We start from the raw sequence: 19,992 nt of genomic DNA, 5'->3' as shown, positions 1-19,992 counted from the left end.
TTATACACCAAGCTGGCTTATTATTAGGCTTAGCTACTGCAGGCCTATGAAAGCAGTATACACCAGGCTGCTATTATTAGGCTTAGCTACTGCCGGCCTATGGAAGGCAGTACGCACCAGCTGGCTATTATTAGGCTTAGCACTGCTAGGCCTATGAAGGCAGTATACACCAGCTGGCTATTATTAGGCTTAGCTACTGCCGGCCTATGAAGGCAGTATGCACCAGCTGGCATTATTTATTGCTCTTAGCTACTGCATGGCCTATGAAGGCCAGTATACACCAGCTGGCTATTATTAGGCTTAGCTACTGCGGCCTATGAAGGCAGTATACACAGCTGGCTATTATTAGGCTTAGCTACTGCAGGCCTATGAAGCAGTATACACCAGCTGGCTATTATTAGGCTTAGCTACTGCCGGCCTATGAAGGCAGTATACACCAGCTGGCTATTATTAGCTTAGCTACTGCAGGCCTATGAAGGCAGTATACACCAGCTGGCTATATATTAGGCTTAGCTACTGCGGCCTATGAAGGCAGTATACACCAGCTGGCTATTATTAGCTTAGCTTACTGCCGGCCTATGAAGGCAGTACGCACCAGCTGGCTATTATTAGGGCTTGAGTAGTAGTGCTACTCGACTTTCCCTTGACATATGTAAGACGGTTTGGTGATACACCAGAACTGGAACCATCAAATCTACTATGCGCATCAGGATGTAAGCCTCAACTTGGTTTCGACCTGTTGGACCCCCTAAACTGATAGAAGAGTACATAGGCAAGTTGTTGTCAGCCTAGATCATCGGCCTCTTACTCTAACTCTGGTACTTAACAACGCTAGCGATAGAGTGTCTGTCCCTCACTGAATGGCAGGAAAGAGATGAAGGCAGCACGCTGCTAGACATGGCAGCATAATATGTAGGCCCTCCATTTAGCCTTACCTCAGCAAGACTCTGAGAGTGAAAGAGCATGTCGAGAGCAACCTTCACTATTCACCAGTTCTCTTGTGCATTCTTTCATTAGCTGCTTTACTGCAGGCCTCATGAGGCATTTTATATCCCACCTGCTCGGGCCTCTCCGTTTGTTATTATGTCTTTGATAGAGGCTATGCATATGAACGCGAAAAGGAGTTTACATGCCCTTTTCTATAGATATTGGACAGTACGCACCAGTGAGCTTGGACGTAGTCTATTTGGGGACCTCTATGCTTTCACCCAGCCCACTACCTGTCTTCCTCCGTGCATGAAGGCGGATTACACCCAGCTGCTAATTAGTTAAAATGTGTTCGTGAAACTTGTACTACGGCCTATGATGAGGGCCGAGTGATCGCACCAGCTGGCTATTATATGATCTAGCTACTGGCGCGGCCTGCATGAAGGCATATCGCACCAGGCTGGCTATTATTAGGCTTAGGCTACTGCCGGCCTATGAGGACGAATACACCAGCGGCTATTATTTGTCTTAGCTACTTGCAGGGCCTATGAAAGCAGTACCAAACAGCTGCTATTTATTTGTCTTAGCTACTGCCCAGGCGATGAAGGCAGTACGCAACAGCTGCTATTATTTGTCTTAGCTACTGCCGGCCTATTGAAGCAGTATACACCAGCTGGCTATCTATTAGGCTTAGCCTACTGCGGGCCTATGAAAGGCAGTACGCACCAGCCTGGCTATATATTGTATTACACAGGTGCACCTTGTGCTGGGGACAATAAAAGGCCTCTCTAAAATGTGCAGTTTTGTCACACAACATAATGCCACAGATGTCTCAAGTTTTGAGGGAGCATGTAATTGGCATGCTGACTGCAGGAATGCCCACCAGAGCTGATGCCAGAGAATTGAATGTTCATTTCTCTACCATAAGCCTCCTCCAACGTCATTTTAGAGAATTTGGCAGTACGTCCAACCGGCCTCACAAGCTATTCTTGTCTATTAATGTTCTGTATTATGTTATGTTTCATGTTTTGTGTGGACCCCAGGAAGAGTAGCTGCTGCTTTTGCAACAGCTAATTGGGATCCTAATAAAATATCAAATACCAATCGCAGAACAAGTGTATGGCGTTGTGTGGGCAAGTGGTTTGCTGATGTCAACGCTGTGAACAGAGTGGCCCTTGGTGGAGGTGGGCTTATGGTATGGGCAGACATAAGCTACGAATACAATTGCATTTTATCGATGGCAATTTGAATGCACAAAAATACCATGATGAGATCCTGAGGGCCAATTTTGTAAGGTATCTCTGACCAACAGATGCATACCTATTCCCAGCCATGTGAAATCCATAGATTAGGGCCTAATGAATTGATTTCAATTGACTGATTTCCTCATATGAACTGTAACTCAGTAAAGTCTTTGAAATTGTTGCATGTTGTGTTTATATTTTTGTTCAATGTAAATATGGAGCACAACATTAAAGACAAAAGTTCATTTAGCCAACAAGAATATCTCAACAAAATGAAACAAAACACTTTTTGCATAGGCTATTTAAATAACTTGTTTAGATGGTTAAATTGGCCTACAATAATAATAATAATATTTACAATAATAATAATAATGACTAAACAATTGATAATAAATACAAAAATAAATCAAAGGTAGAAAATTGCATCAAACCTCAATAGCGAGTTGCACACAGTCCTGAAAATTGCATCAAACCTCAATAGCGAGTTGCACACAGTCCAGAAAATTGCATCAAACCTCAATAGCGAGTTGCACACAGTCCAGAAAATTGCATCAAACCTTCAATAGCGCCAGTTGGCACACAGTCCAGAAAATTGCATCAAAACCCTCAATACGAGTAGCAACAGTCCAGAAAATTGCATCAAACCTCAAGTAAGCGAGTTGCACACAGTCCAGAAAATTGCATCAAACCTCAATAGCGAGTTGCACACAGTCCAGAAAATTGCATCAAACCTCAATAGCGAGTTGCACACAGTCCATTTGGCTGCACCAATGTTCTTCTAATCTTTGTCCACTACAATATTAAAACTTGTCCCCGAGGACATTCCCCTTGTCGGCTCCTATTTACTATACTCTTTCTCCTCTAACTTTCATTTTACTTTAATGAAAAAGGACTCCAACTTCACAATCAACAGTAGCCTAGGCCAAGGCTCCAGTTTCAGCAGGATATTAGCTATACGTTTTATTGAGTTGCAATTAGCTGACCCAGATAACAAGCTCGCACAGTTCTCATTACACAAACACTAAATTAACAGAGGACAGGTCCAATCGGGTCCAGTCGGTAAATACATTTTAATTGCCCATACCCGAGACCCGTGGCAATTATATCAGACCAGTCCCAGATTCGAGACAAAAGTCCGAATTTAGGACGAGGATCCGCTCGTGTCTCAGGTCGGATCTCTGCATTTTGTGTCTGTTGAAACCGTGAAGACCTCTACTTTATCCCTCTTTCACCTGTGCAGGTGCACTTCTCTTCTCATTCCTAGCTCCAGGTGCCGAATGTACTGTGAAAACACAACAGGAGAGCCAATCTAATACATCAAGGCTATAGGTCCAGACAGCCTCTATCTCTTAGCATAACCATAGACATCAAACCTCCCTCTTAGCCACATCAATATGAATACTCTACATACAGTACAGGGAAATCTGAATTCAGCATCACCAGAAGATGTTTTGAAATAAATTAAGCTTTAAATATTGAAGACATATAACTCCCCAGATTCTTAGCCCCCAGATTTATCCCTGCTAGCAATTAAAATTACATGACATTCCAACTTCCTCTTTGCAGCTCACTCATTTTGGGATCCTTATCTGTTAATGAATATGACAGTATCAATATGTATTAGGGCAACACATTGGAATAATTAGAATGGTAAAACAGAGGATATTTAGTAACTCCCCATCTACCAGATGAGAGCACCACTGTTGCTTGGTGACCATTTCTGGCTTTCACAGTACATTTGAGCACCGTTGTGTCTGGGCTCATCTATCTGTGTGATATCCCACCTCTCCCCCACGACCCTCCCTCCCTCCCTGCACACCACCGTCTGTTACCATTGTGAACAGTCTCCCTTCCACAGGACCTTTCATTGGCCCAGATGGAATGTTCCAAGGCTGTACCTTATTGTAGTGCAAATGAATTACTAACCGTATTTATGGAGCATCCTACCCCCTACCAACTGGAGTTATACCTATCTATCTGTCCCCTGCCCTGTCTGAGGGAATGAGTCCTGCGCTCCCCCTCTCTCCCTCCTCCACCCCGCCGACCTGTGGCCATCTCTGTGTGTCTCCAATTTATGGGTTCATTACAAAAGCTATCCAGATGGATGGAGGGAGGGAGGGAAAGGGAGGCTTTCTCTCCCGTTGCTCTGTGGCCTATGTCGTCTGTTCCACGTAGAGTCACTTTTCTAATGCCTGAACGGTATGTCCACAACTAACTCTCACTTTACTCCCTGGCTCAGGTTTGAATGGCATCTGTGTTTATGAAAGTAAATCATCTGGTTGTGTACCATGAAGGGTAGATGTGTATAGGACATGGGAACATATTTTGTTATGCTGGAAACCATTCTCAGTGTGATTCTTCTAATGGTTCACTATTAATGAAATGGACGTAAATCAACAAACGTGTCTGTTTTCCCCGGACAGTTTTGCTTTTCAATATTGCATGTTTACATGTGTATTCCATAGGTATATTTCATTTCATCATTGTTTTATACATAGGCCTTTTTTATTCAATGAACAATATTATTCACATGGTGGTGATTCTCTACCTTCTGGTTGTCATAGCAAACACTCTACCTTCTGGTTGTCATAGCAAACACTCTACCTTCTGGTTGTCATAGCAAACACTACCTTCTGGTTGTTTGGGAGCCGCAGGGGTAGCCAGCTTAGTGGTTAGAGTGGTTGGACTAGTAAGCGAAAGTTGCAAGATCGAATCCCCAAGCTGACAAGGTAAAAACCTGTTGTTTCTGCCTCTGAACAAGGCAGTTAACCCCCATGTTCCTAGGCCATCATTGAAAATAAGAAAATTGTTCTTAGCTGACTTGCGCCTAGTTAAATAAAGGTAAAATAATTACCTCCTGCCCTGTCAAGGCAAACACTCTACCTCTTTGTCATAGCCAACTCTACTTCTGGTTGTCAAAGCAAAAACAATCTACCTTCTGGTTGTCATAGCAACACTCTAACATTCGTTGTCAAAGCAAACACTCAAACCTTCTGGTCATAGAAAAAACACTCTAACCTTCGGTTGTCAAAAGCAAAACACTCTACCTTTGGTTGTATAAGCCCACCTCTACTTCTGGTGTCAAAGCAAACAATCAACCTTCTGGTTGTCATAGCAAACACACCTACATTCTGGTTTCAAAGGCAAACACTCAACTCTTGGTGTCATAGAAAAAACACTCTACCTTTGCTGGTTGTCAAGGCAAAACCACTCTAACCTTATCTGGTTGTCAAAGAGCAAACACTCAACCTTCTGTTGTCCATAGCAAACACTTCTACCTTTGGTTGTCATAAAAACACTCTACCTTCTGGTTGTCAAAGCAACACTCAACCTTTTCGGTTTCATAGAAAACACTACCTTCAGTGCTGGTATTTACACTTGGAATTGACAGACAGTTTCCAGTTGCACCTAGAGTTTTTTTTTTACATTTACATTTACATAAGTCATTTAGCAAGCGCTCTTATCCAGAGCGACTTAACAAATTGGTGCATTCACCTTATGAATCCAGTGAACAACCACTTTACAATAGTGGCAATCTAACTCTTTAAGTGGGGGGGTTAGAAGGATTACTTTATCCTATCCTAGGTATTCCTTAAAAGAGTGTGGGTTTCAGGTGTTCTCCGGAAGGTGGGATTGACTCCGCTGACCTGGCGTCGTGAGGAGGGTTGTTTTCCACCATTGGGGCGAGCAGCAAGAGCGAACAGTTTTGACTGGGCTGAGCGAACATGATTTACTTCCTCAGGTAGGAGGCAGCAGGCCAGAGGTGGATGAACGCAGTGCCCTTGTTTGTGTAGGCCTGATCAACCTGAAGGTACGAGTGCCGTTCCCCTCACAGCTCCGTAGCAAGCACCATGGCTTGTACGGATGCGAGCTTCAACTGAAGCCAGTGGAGAGAGCGGAGGAGCGCGGTGACGTGAGAGAACTTGGGAAAGTTGAACACCAGACGGGCTGCCGCGTTCTGGATGAGTTGTAGGGTTTAATGGCACAGGCAGGGAGCCCAGCCAACAGCGAGTTCAGTAATCCAGACGGGAGATGACAAGTGCCTGATTAGGACCGCGCCGCTTCCTGCGTGAGGCAGGGTCGTACTCTGCGAATGTTGTAGAGCATGAACCTACAGGAACGTCACCCTTGATGTTAGTTGAGAACGACAGGGTGTTGTCCAGGATCACGCCAAGGTTCTTAGCACTCTGGAGGAGGACACAATGAGGGTCAACCGTGATGGCGAGATCATGGAACGGGCAGTCCTTCCCCGGGAGGAAAGAGCAGCTCCGCTTGCCGAGGTTCAGCTTGAGGTGGTGATCCGTCATCCACACTGATATGTTGCCAGACATGCAGAGATGCGATCACCACCTGTTATCAGAGGGGGAAAGGAGAAGATTAATTGTGTGTCGTCTGCATAGCAATGATAGGAGAGACCATGTGAGGATATGACAGAGCCAAGTGACTTGGGTTATAGCGAGAATAGGAGAGGCCTAGAACAGACCCTGGGGACACCAGTGGTGAGAGCACGTGGTGCGGAGACAGATTCTCGCCACGCCACCTGGTAGGAAGCGACCTGTCAGGGTAGGACGCAATCCAAGCATGGGCCGCCGCGGAGATGCCCAGCTCGGAGAGGGTGGAGAGGAGGATCTGATGGTTCACAGTATCAAAGGCAGCGATAGTCTAGAAGATGAGAGCAGAGGAGAGAGAGTTAGCTTTAGCAGTGCGGAGCGCCTCCGTGACACAGAAGAGCAGTCTCAGTTGAATCACTAGTCTTGAAACCTGACTGATTTGGATCAAGAAGTCATTCTGAAGAGATAGCAGGAGAGCTGCCAAGGACGGCACGTTCAAGAGTTTTGGAGAGAAAAGAAAGAAGGATACTGGTCTGTAGTTGTTGACATCGGAGGGATCGAGTGTAGGTTTTTTTCAAAGAAGGGTGCAAATCTCGCTCTCTTGAAGACGGAAGGGACGTGCCAGCCGTCAAGGATGAGTTGATGAGCGAGGTTAGGTAAGGGAGAAGGTCTCCGGAAATGGTCTGGAGAAGAGAGGAGGGATAGGGTCAACGGCAGGTTGTTGGGCGGCCGGCCGTCACAAGACGCGATATTTCATCTGGAGAGAGAGGGAGAAAAGAGGCAAAGCACAGAGTAGGGCAGTGTGAGCAGAACCAGCGTGTCGTTGACTTAGCAAACGAGGATCGGATGTCGTCGACCTTCTTTTCAAAATGGTTGACGAAGTCATCAGCAGAGAGGGAGAAGGGAGGAGGGGGAGGAGGATCAGGAGAGGAGAGAAGGTGGCAAAGAGCTTCCTAGGGTTAGAGGCGATGCTTGGAATTTAGATGGTAGAAATGGCTTACGCAGCAGAGACAAAGAGGAAAATGTAGAGAGGAGGGATGAAAGGATGCAGGTCCGCAGGGAGGCGATTTCCTCCATTTCCGCTCGGCTGCCCGGAACCTGTTCTGTGAGCTCGCAATGAGTCGTCGACCACGGAGCACGAGGAGGACCGAGCCGCCTGAGGATAGGGACATAGAGAGTCAAAGGATGCAGAAAGAGGAGAGGAGGTTGAGAGGCAGAATCAGAGATAGGTGTGAGAAAGGTTTGAGCAGAGGAAGAGATGATAGGATGGAAGAGAGAGAGTAGCGGGGAGAGAGAGCGAAGGTTGGACGGCGCGATACCATCCGAGTAGGGGCAGTGTGGGAAGTGTGGATGAGAGCGAGAGGAAAAGGATACAAGTAGGTCGGAGACTGGAGGGGAGTTGCAATGAGATTAGTGGAAGAACAGCATCTAGTAAAGATGAGTCAAGCGTATTGCCTGCCTTTGAGTAGGGGGAAGGTGAGGGTGAGGTCAAAGAGAGAAGGAGTGGAAAGAAGGAGGCAGAGAGGAAGAGTCAAAGGTAGACGTGGGAGGGTAAAGTCACCCAGAACTGTGAGAGTGAGCCATCCTCAGAAAAGGAATCTATCAGGCGTCAAGCTCATTGATGAACTCTCCAAGGAACCTGGAGGGCGATAAATGATAAGGATGATTAAGCTTGAAAGGCTGGTAACTGTGACAGCATGAATTCAAAGGAGGCGATAGACAGACTGGTCAGGGAGAAAGAGAGAATGTCACTTGGGAGAGTGAGGATCCCAGTGCCACCACCCCGCTGTCGACGCAGAAGCTCTCGGTGTGCGAGAACACGTGGCAGACAGAGAGAGCAGTAGGAGTAGCAGTGTTATCAGTGTAATCCAGTTTCCCGTCAGTGCCAAAAGTCGAGGACTGAGGGAAGCATAGGCTGAGATGAACTCTGCCTTGTTTGGCCGCAGATCGCGCAGTTCCAGAGGCTGCCTGAGACCTGGAACTCCACGTGGTCGTGCGCGCTGGACCACCAGGTTAGAGTAGCAGCGGCCACGCGTGTGAAGCTTTGTATGGTCTGTGCACGAGAGGAGAAACAGGATAGACAGACACATAGTTGACAGGCTACAGAAGAGGCTACGCTAATGCAAAGGAATTGGAATGACAAGTGGACTACACGCTCGAATTCAGAAAGTTAAGCTACGTTGCAAAAAATCTTATTGACTAAAATAAGATAGTACTGGCTGTGAAATAGGCTAGCTAGCAGTGGCTGCGTTGTTGACTTTGTTTGAAAGTGGAGCTGGCTAGGTAACCTCTAACTGGCTAGGTAACCTCGACAATTACTCTAGACTACACAATTATCTTGGATACAAAGACGGCTATGTAGCCAGCTAAGATCAAACAAATCAAACTGTTGTACTGTAATGAAGAAATGTAATACTACCTGTAATACTACCTGTGGAGCAAAGCGGAATGCAACTACTCGCTCCAAACCAAACCGGGAGTGCGTATCATAGAGGGAGAGGCAATAGAAGTGTTGTTCTTGTATTATTTCTTTTGTGTCTTTAGAGGACTGCTTCACCTTAATGTCCCCTTTCCCTTCTTCTGTCCTTATTTTGTCCCACTTTTCCCTTCTTTGTCCCTTCTTCTCTTCTGCCAACTAGACACTCCTTGTTAGCTAGCTAGCTTCTTTCAGGAATGTCCCTAGCAACTGCCTAGCAACAGGTAAACAACTTAGCTAGCTAAGAAAACGGTATAATTTTATGAAAAATTGTTACTTTTTCAAAAGCCTTTCTTCTTTGTTTGCTGCTTGTTTGGTCTCCTATTCAGTTTGCAGTTTTCTTTTGATTTTTTTTTTCGATGTACTTTACTCTAAAAAAACATTTAAATTTCAATATTTGTAGGAGCTCATCTTTTCAGCTGCTGCTGCTTAATTTGGAACTCCGGAACTCTTTCAGCTTCAGTTCCCTGGCACCTGTGTGGCATGATAGAAGCACAACCTCAGAGTGGAGACAATTACTGTGCCAATATGTAATTTAAGTTTGAACACACCACTATCAGGCTGGAAAGTCTGTAGGGGAGTCTGAATAAAGGGAATAACAGAAATGAGGACAACGATCTGATTACTCAGGAAGCCTCTGATTACATACCCTTTAATGTTAAGGTGAACCGAGAGAGACAATGATATGTCATCTCCTATTGATTCTAAGTATGTTTAATCTATTTAGACTGTTTAGTAATAATGTTTGCAGAGGTCAGAAAAATAATCAGACCTGTTACTTTTACTATTGCGTACTTCCGCCATTTATATCGAGCTTCAAGCAACAGGCTTCCTTCCTCCCCATGAGCTTGCATTGTGTTGCCCTGCTAGGTTGTCTTTTTCCTCTGCCTCAGAGAACACATACAGTGCAGTACGTCTGCATTTCACAGGATCCACATGGGTCTTTCCTCTTTGTGTCTTTCAGAGGTGTTCATACATTTTAAACCCAAGGTGCTCTATTTAATCCATTCACCGTAAAATGCGTAGCAATTAAAATAAGTGATTTTAATTTCCACAGTTTGATCTGAGTACATCTCCACATGTTTAGCTTGAGCACAGTGTTCTCCATCTTAAATAGGTGGGGCTTTAAGCGATAATTGTAAATAATAAAAAATAGAGTCCTAAAAGGTTCTTATGTAACCATGACTCAAACAGAGTACAAAAAACTGAGTGGACAAAACATTAAGAACACCTTCCTATCATTGAGTTGCGCCCCCTTTTGTCCTCAGAACAGCCTCAATTTGTCAAGGCATGGACTACAAGGTGTCCAAAGCGTTCCACAGGGATCCTGGTCCATGTTGACTCCAATGCTTCCCACAGTTGTCTCAAATTGCCTGGATGTCCTTTGGGTGATGGACCATCCATGATAAACACGGGAAACTGTTGAGCATGAAAAACCCAGCAGCATTGCAGTTCTTCACACACTCAAACCGGTGCGCCTGCCTGGCACCTACTACCATACCCCGTTCAAAAGCACTTAAATATTTTGTCTTTCCCATTCACCCTCTAAATGGCACACATACACAATCCATGTCTAAATTGTCTCAAGGCTTAAAAATTATTCTTTAACCTGTCTCCTCTCCTTCATCTACACTGATTTGAAGTGGATTTAACAAGTGACATCAATAAGGGATCATAGCTCATAAGTCGGTGTATATGCCCAATCAAATAGAAGGATATTCTCTCAGAGCCTCTGACTAAAGAGTTACAGAACATATACATGTTGTAACTGAGCAGAGAGACTATGTAAATACATTAATATCTGTAGATGTGTACAGTAAATGTGTGTAAATTCAGTGAAGTATCCAATATGTCCATAACTCATTAATCGTTTTATTGTCAAGCATTCCCCCTGACATTGGCTCTTGGTGAACAAAGCATGTCTTGAGGGTATGCATGGAAGTGGAAAGGGTCATTAAATTAGCCATGCCTGAGTTGGGTTAATAGATAATGGCATTAACTAGCCTATACTGATTCATCCATATAATGCTAGCAGATACAGAATAGATCCTAATGGTATGAACATACAACGCTCACTGGGGAAAACAATTGTCGTCAAAGTCATCAACGTCAGGGCATTTCCTATTGTTTTTCATCCAACTTTTAACCTAAATCCAATGACATGGTGAAATGTTTTATTGATTTCACATGAGTTGACAACTCAACTAGACATTGTTTTCTCCCATCACAGACTCTGTAGCTGTTTTAAAATCACCAATGGCCTCATGGTGACATCCGTAAGCAGTTTCCTTCCTGTCCTGCAGCTCAGTTCAGAAGGACGACTGCATCTTTAATGTGTCTGGGTGGCTTAATACATCATCCACAGCATAATTATTAACTTGACCATGCTTAAAGACATATTCAATGTCTGATTTGTTATTGTTACCCATCTACCAATCACTGCCCTTCTTTATGAGGCTTTTCAAAAGCTCCCTGGTCTTTGTAGTTGAATCTGTGCTTGAAATTCAATACTTGACTGAGGGACCTTACATATCAACATATGTCCCTCAGTCAAGAATTGAATGTATGGGGGACAGAGGAAGTGGTAGTCAATAMAAAAWCATGTCAACCCCTATTATTTTACACAGTGTGAGTCCATGTAACTTATTATGTGATTTGTTAAGCCAAATGTTACTCCTGTAGTAATTTAGGCTTGCCTAAACAAAGGGGGGTGAATATTATGCAACAACTATATTATAGTTATTACATTTGTCAAAACATTTTCACGTTTACATTATGTAGTATTTTGTCTAGATCAATGACAAACAATCACAGTTAAATATATTTCAATCCTATTTTGTAATGCAACAAAATGTGATCAAATCCAAGGTGGGTAAATACTTCTGATACCCGCTGTAGCTATAGCTACATTTAATGATGGTCTGCCTCTTCCTCTCAGTTGAAAAGACAACCATGACCACAACCATGATCTTTGAACACAGAGATTGCTTTTCTCTGCGGCACATAGCTTCCTCTAAGTGATGGTCTACCTCGTCCTCCAAGTTGAAAAGACGACCACAATCTTTGAACACAAAAATGGGGTTCTCTCCAAGGCACGGTAGATGTAACCTCAAGGCATTTCCATTCATCCTCCCTTCCAGTCAGCTGGGTCCATATTGTGTTTTGTGTTAGCACCATTTAGGGCTTTATTCAAACCGTATCGTGGATACCGTATCGGCGCAAAAAGCCCAATTGAAATTTAAGTCAATGTTCCCACGTTGGCAGAGACGGCATTCACTGTGAACGCTGCATATGTCGACTCAATTCAAAATGACCAAAACATTCGCAAAATCTGTAACTCTCCGACGATACAGACTGAATACAGCCCTTAGTCTTTCAGCATGTGGTAGGGACACATCACTGAACGCATTTCAATGTGATTGAGATTTTATCATTTTCAGACTATGCCTGTCAGCTATGTATGCCCCCGAGGTTATCACACTCAGAGGTTATAGCCCCAGTCAGAGGTTATAGCCCAGTCAAGAGTTATAGCCACTAGTCAGAGGTTATAGCCTCGTCAGAGGTTATAGCCTCAGTCGGAGGTTATAGCTCCACTCAGAGGTTATAGCCCCATTCAGAGGTTATAGCCCCAGTCAGACATTATAGCTCCAGTCAGAGGTTATAGCACCAGTCAGAGGTTATAGCCCTAGAAAACCTCACTGTGATGTAAACAGGGCTTTAAAGTCTTCCCAGACCAAGCAGGCAGTATAAGCAACAACAGGATCCACTAACTTCACAGGTTAAAGACTGTCTGTGTGAATGTTCACACATCTCTGTCACTCTAGATGACAGTGTTTCTCATTTACAAGGAAGTGCTGGGTTGTTTTGACACGTAGGAAGAATATCTGAAATCTGGATTAAATATTGGTGTGACAAGGCTTTTGGAGGTATGAAATTCAAATTAGATTGTTGGCTATTAAATGTATTCTGGTGGCCTTTCACTCTGCAGTCTGAGAAGAGTCAAAACTGGACGATATAAATCACTGTTTATTACCTCACACAAGATAACATCGTTATGAGGCAACAAATAATTAAAATTGCTTTCTTTAAATGTTAAGCCTCAACACGCTGTCCTAGATACTCTGGGATTCTCAATGTCAACCAAGAACATCCAAGTATTAAAAAGTTGAACATCAGTTTACTTGATGAATGAGCCCTTCAAATGAGGGAAGCCACCTTGATTTAAAAGCCTGCTGTCTTGGGATTTGTCTGAGGCCTATTGTCCTTTTGTTGCACCCTCTTTGAAGTTAATTTGAGAAACAATTGACTTCATACATGAAAGGTCTGGGGAGGCTTTTGGGTTGGTTTTGAACCCCCCCCCCACCACCACCACCACCAGGTGCTCGAGGCAGGGGAACTATGTTTGAGGGAGACCCAGTCACTGTTGGTTCAGAGAGGCATTAACCTTCCTCTTACCCTGGGAGAAGACAGACGGCCAGCTCCATAGCTCTCTTTTCTCCACAATGGACGCTTAGCTCTGACATGCTCAACCCCTCTGACTGTGTTGTTCTCAAATCCACCTGCCAGTATTTGACCTGCACCATTGTGGATGATTAATATGCTTAAATTCAATGTCACAAAGATTTTGTTCCAAAGTTGTCSATGATCTCCCATAATAAAACAAACGAGACAGAGACTGATATATTTATGTTTTAGAAGGTTTAAAATGGAGTGGACCAGTACTGCCAGAAAGCAACTCACGTACGGAACACATTTCTTTCSACAAAAGATTTTAGAGCTKCTAACCTCAAGTGCTGTTTGGTTACASATTCAATCCTTTTTATTTATGTATAAAGTCAAACRTTTCAGTCCAACACTTTTTAAATAAAACCTATAGCTGGATGTAATTTCAGTCACAAGACAATAACTGACAGAAAACACAGGCCTAAATTACAGTGTGCCATGCTGGCATAGAAGAGAAAGCTGAAAGCTTACAAATGGCAGCTGAGGCGTGTGAAACAAGAAGGAAGTCGAAGAAATGAAAGACTCTCTGATGTTACCAACTTCAGATGAGAAACAGATGTTTCACATGGAGGCAGGTCATTTAGTCATCAGAGGCCTCCACATAACACACGTCATCAATTAATACCACACACTAGATAAAACTTGTTACTCCTCACAGAAATCATTCAGTAAGACAACTCCAATGATAAGCACTTCATTTGGGCGGAATGAGGAAAAATGCTGTTTCTTTTACATTCCAGTTTTAGGACGACCGAAGCAGGATTCTAGATGTTCGTTTTACAGACACTCAACAGGCTCGCCTTTTCATCCCACGAAAGATCAGTGTCTATCTGTGTTATGGGAACCGTGATTCTCCATCCAGCACCACAGTGACGTGGCCAAGCTGGAAACATAAACTGGGACTGTATCCCGAATGGCACCCTATTACCTACAGAGTGCCCCAAGGGCCATAGATACATGTAGCACACTAAATAGGGAATATGGTGCCATTTGGGATACAGGAATTACATTATTCAGATCTTTATAGTACTCCTAATGACGTATGAGATACTGTGTATGTATAGTATACTGTAGTACAGCACACCCGATTTAAAACCAACTGCCTATCCTCCCCTTTAAAGTAGCTCATCACCACCTCTGCATAGGTCTGATGGAAGCCAACTGCCTAATCCTCCCTTTAAAGTAGCTCATCACCACCACTGCATAGGTCTGATGGAAGCCAACTGCCTAATCCTCCCTTAAAGTAGCTCATCACCACCTCTGCATAGGTCTTGTGTGATACATGCATAATACATCTGTACTTGGTGAGGACTGTATTTTTCTATGTAACTCTAGGAACATGGATGGGCATTAGATAACACATTTATCAAGGAGCTGGAGGTTATCACTTCTGTCTGTGTTTACAGTGATGAGGACTCCTAATGCCGGAGCTGTGCCCATTTAATTAAAAACAACCTACTGTTGTTTCATTCCATCCAATATCTTCTCTCTCTCCCTTCCTTTGCCAAGATGCTCGTCATCATGTTTTGCTGCACTTTTATTGAATCATCACTTTAGTTGGCCGGAAACCAACCGCCWCTTTTTTCTTCTTCTTTACAGCTGGAAAGTGGCCTCTAAGAAATGAATGACACAACTCCTTTGATTTGGAGGTCTAATCAGAGATTTTTACTGTTATTCTCTGATATGAGATTGTATCGTAGCCATATGAAACGAGTCCCATTTGCATCGAGGAAAAAAAAGCTTTCCTTTTGAACGTTCATTTATCTAATATATCTTTTTCATTTCAACTGCCAAGGTTTAATCTTTGAATTCATTGTAGGAACCATAAGCTCATTTTTGCCAAGTGTAAGGCTGGAATTAAACTGATAACATTTCCTGACAGTAGGYTACAGTATTGCTGCAAATAGTACAAATTGGAAGTGACAAATGTTTCCTCATTATTTGTGCTTCATTCGTCAGTTAATTTAACCATTTAGATTTTCAGCTAAGTCATTGATCACTCATATATTWGAAATAATTGAATCCTTGTCTTTGCAGGGGTTATTCGTGAGAGTTACCAGAAGGGGCGTGACCAGCTGGTCCCTGTCACACTGCTGGCCATCGCTGTCATCTTGGCCTTCGCCATGGGCGCCATCTTATCGGGTATCCTCGTGTACTGTGTGTGTGACCACCGCCGGCGAGATGTTGAGCTGACCAGGCGTAAAGACAAGGACCACGTTCACGATAGGAGGGGATCCATGAACAGCGTGACCAAGCTGACGGGTCTGTTTGAGACCGGGGTCAAGGACGGTCACCCAGAGGCCATCCTCACCCCGCTCATGCACAACGGCCGCCTCACCAATGGCAAGATGCTGATCAAAGCCGACCAGCACCACCTGGACCTTGCCGGCATGCCCACTCCAGAGTCCACCCCCATGCAGCCTAGGCGCAAGCCCAGCTGGGGAAGCCGCGAGTGGGAGAGGAACCAGAACCTGATCAACGCCTGCACCAAGGACCTGCCGCCCATGGGCTCCCCAGTCATCTCCCCTGACCTGGCTCTGAGGGCCTCCCCGGGCCACATCCCCAGTGTGGTGGTGCTCCCCCAGCACCAGCACCAGAAGGCCTACCAGCATGAGTACGTGGAGCAGCCCCACCGCAGTGACCTCAGTCAGATGAGCCTGGACGACCAGGGGGCCACGCTGGAGTACAAGGCCCTGAAGAGCCCCTGCCACGGCCTTAACCTGGTGGAGAGCGACGGGCTGCCGCCTCGCGTGCCCCAGAGGGAGGCCTCCCTCACCATCCCCCCCGCCGTGCCGCAGATGGGCAAGCGGCTGGAGGTCCACTCCTCTGTCTACGGCCACGAGTTCAAGCGAGGCTACCCGATGAGCGCCCAGAAAGGATCTGCCCTCAAAAAGCACAACACCAACTCGTCCAACTCCTCCCACATGTCCAGAAACCCCAGTTTTAACCGCGTGGAGATGCCACCCCCCGCCCCACAGAGGGTGGACTCCATGCACATGACTTCCCAGGGGATGTCCCTCTCCCGACAACCCAGCATAAGCTCTTACGGTTCGTTGCCCCGGACCGGGGTCAAACACCTCAAGCCCGACGTCCCGCCTAAACCCTCTTTAGTGTCCCTCTCGACGAAAGTCAAGTCCAATGACTCCTGCACATAATCAGCACGCCCAGAAAACAAAACAGGGAACACGATTGCATCTCCTTTAGTCTTTGGTCTATGTACAGCAAATGCAACACACTTTTAAAAGATCTTTCTTTTATATATATATGTAAATATTCTACAAATGGTTGTTGTTGTTGTTGTTGAGCTCAGGCTGTTGACTCCCAGTTCCTCAGAAACACAGAACACTTGCTACTGAGAAGAAAATTACTTTCATGAACATTTCATTGACGAGCAACATGTCACCGTTGTAGCATTCAAGATGTGGTTGTGCTGGACATTTGAACACCATGACTTGACTGATGTTTTGTTTTCTTAACCGACTGCCAAAAGCAGACAGCGGGAGAAAAGTGGATCAATTGTATAGTGAGGACTGGAGCGTTCTCCCAGCAAGCACTTGGGCACAGTGAGCTCCGACTGGAACGACAGCTTGAGTTTACGTGGAAAACTGTGAAACGCCTCTCAGTGTTACAGCAACTGGACACAGCAATCAAGTTCTGGTTAAAAAAGCCTTGGTCTGAGAATCTCCTGCACTGGTTACTGAATAACACATGACTGTTAATACTAAWAGCTTGTTGTATTTATTTTTAATAAGTGCTTTTGAAAATACTGACTTTTTAGGCTCAGAGAGAAAATCTTTTAATATGAATTAATCAAGTGTGAAATTATTTTAAGTCATTCAACTGGAGCCAGTACCACTTTCTTGACACAAAAGGTCCACTAGGTCCTTTGGTTTTTGAAGCTTGAGTTATATGTGACCTCTGTCTGAGGAGGAGATATTTATTTAACTGTGCTAGATGGAACCTACATGTTGGAGCAGAACCTCCCATAGCAGTCAGAAAAAAAAAACACACAACTCCTGAAACTCACTCCCTAAATCACTCCTACATGGGCATCTATCTACATACGTTCTGCACTGTGGCTTTGCAGTCAGTAACTTCTCTCTCTCCCGGGTTGGCTGCTGGCTCACTGCGTGTCAACAAGCCTCATTCTTGCATGTAAAGTGCAAAGGGGGAAAAAACATGGAAGTCCACACATGAAAAAGAGAAGTGTGTGGATGTTGGGCCCTCTGCCAGGTGTGGAGAGTGGCCATTTTGGCAGGTTCTGAAACGTCCCATTTTCTCTAGGCGCGTCATGCAGGCCTCTGACTGGATTACATCTGTTGATAGCCTGCTTCTCTTCCACATGTACATTTGTGCCTTACACCCCGAGTAGTGACAATTTCTTTAGCTGTTAACTATGTTTCTTTGTGGTATTTTTCTAATGTCATCTTTTCCCTGGTTTGATAAAKGCAAATATAGAATGTAGGTGTCCTTGTTGTAATTCTGGTCCCTAGAAATATACCGGGGGTGGAGACCCCCACATTCTTATTTGTGGTTCATTTCTGATTGTGCCAATGATGCGCTTAAAGCAACCCTTTTGTTGTGCTGCCAGTGTCAACGATGTTGTGTGTGTGATGGTTTTTCTTCTTCATACAATAAGTCCTGGTATTGTCTTTTATTTTGCTGTTTGATTGGAGTGATTCATGTTTGTTCTTGAGAGGGCCACTTTGGGTCTTGCTGGTGCACAGCAATAATCTAACACTAACGAACGAGAAACACAGCAACATACTGTGCTGACATGACACCTGGTTCCTAGTGTACACTCTAAACAGTGAAAAGCAGGCTGGTTCCTGTGATAGAGAAGCGTTTCATAACTATTAGGAGATGTATTTAACCTGTTTTTTAAAAACACATGTTCCAGGAGGATTCAAGTCATTTAATTTGTACTAACTCCCTTTATCAAGGTGAATGAGAGTTTAACTGAACAATCTGATGTTTGACACTTATTTTCTTATTTTTTTTGCTTGATATTCATTTTTATTGACCACGTCTCCCCAAATGAACAGAGCACTCCCTTGGTATATTATGTAGATAGGGGAGTTTCTTGATCTCGAGCAGATTTTGATTTACAATGGAGAAAAGCCAACTATTTATCATCCACAGCCAATGCAGGAGGAACGTGTAGAACATTCCCACGTCAGAGGCATATATAGTATGTGTTAATTGAACTGACATGTACACAGATGCACGTAGGGTTCGATTGCAATGAGTGCATCATCATGAGACTAGGCTTAGTAAAGGGGAGGTCATTTGAACCCCGATAGTGCAGACTGCATCTCTGGCCGCGGTATCCATGGTTACTGTGGACAKTGAGTCTCTGTGGTGTGTGCCTTTGTCTTCCACCCTTGCTCTATATATATACACACTGACAGATGCATCAGAGACTCTCAACTCCCTTTGAACTGTAAGATATTGTGATGTCACACTGCTTCCTTCCTTAACATCTGATTCACAGCTTAATGTATGTTGTCGAGAAAAATTCTCTTTAATAAATGCAAAATGTAATAAAAAAATACATTCATGTCATGAAGATGGTTGCGTTTCCTTGATTTAAGAGCAAAACATTCTTGAAATAAAGATGCTCGCTCTGATATTAGTACACCTGAACAGATAAAAATGATTTTAACTTATGGGCAAACGCTGCTAACATCCTCAATATGGTTAGAAGATTAAGAGTTTTATGGCTTTATATCATATTTAGGCTAAGAGTAGGCCTTTAAGAGGAAGCACTTTAAAACAACTTTTCTGTTCCAAGATCTTTGGTGAATTGTTGGCGGCATTTCAACGTGAATAAACAACAGGCTGATAGGCATCAGTCTGCAACCATTCTCTGGTTTACAGGTTGGAGTCGTTAATCATCCCCTTTATGATATGTGTGGAGATTAGGTTACAAGGATATGATTCTAACATTAATGGTCCTTGTCCTCTCACAATCATGTATTGTTTGTTCACCTTTGTGGTACTTCTGAGTCACATTTTTTCACAGCTCTTATAGTAACACAGGCAGTGTTAGAGGGCAGAATAAGTCCACAATCATGATATAGCTAGTTTTACATTGATCACTGACTAAGCTCATTTCCGTAGTAGGTTAAAAAAGAGACAGGGAAAGCTCCATATCGCCACAGCAAACAGTATCTTGTGCATGTACTACATGTCTTTGTTAAACCAGTTAAGCAGATACATGTTGGTTGAGGGACAACAAAGCTTTCTGGGTAACAGACACGGTGAGAGAGAGAGAGTGTTGTCAGTATTAGTGGGRCCTCGTAAACAACACAAAGTGCTCACAGCCCATTGCTGGATACAAAATGACAATGTATCCAAATATAATGTAAGATAATGTATATTCCTCTGATAATGGACAAACAAAAATAGGCACAGTAATGACATTCGCCGTGTGTTATAAAAAAAATCAATGGGAATTCTGTTTGGATAGTGATCTACTGTAACATAGCAACGGGACGTCTCGATAGCT

At 44.0% G+C, this 19,992-nt stretch overlaps 1 protein-coding gene across 3 annotated transcripts in view; it reads left to right on the top strand.

The window, feature by feature from the left end:
• Positions 1 to 19,046, top strand: part of LOC111973809 (semaphorin-6A-like) — a 125,059-nt gene extending 106,013 nt beyond the window's left edge. For all 3 annotated transcript variants that reach the window (XM_024001219.2, XM_024001222.2, XM_024001220.2), the window contains one exon: positions 15,519 to 19,046. In XM_024001219.2, the coding sequence (XP_023856987.1) occupies positions 15,519 to 16,636 (1,118 nt within the window). In that variant the 3' untranslated portion in view covers positions 16,637 to 19,046. The remainder of the gene's footprint in view (positions 1 to 15,518) is intronic.
• The last annotated feature ends 946 nt before the right edge of the window (positions 19,047 to 19,992 follow it).

This window comes from Salvelinus sp. IW2-2015, linkage group LG15, assembly GCF_002910315.2.
Source record: "Salvelinus sp. IW2-2015 linkage group LG15, ASM291031v2, whole genome shotgun sequence".
Taxonomy (NCBI): Eukaryota; Metazoa; Chordata; class Actinopteri; order Salmoniformes; family Salmonidae; genus Salvelinus; species Salvelinus sp. IW2-2015.
Note: the sequence above shows the minus strand (reverse complement) of the source record. Positions and strands in the feature narration are given on the sequence as shown.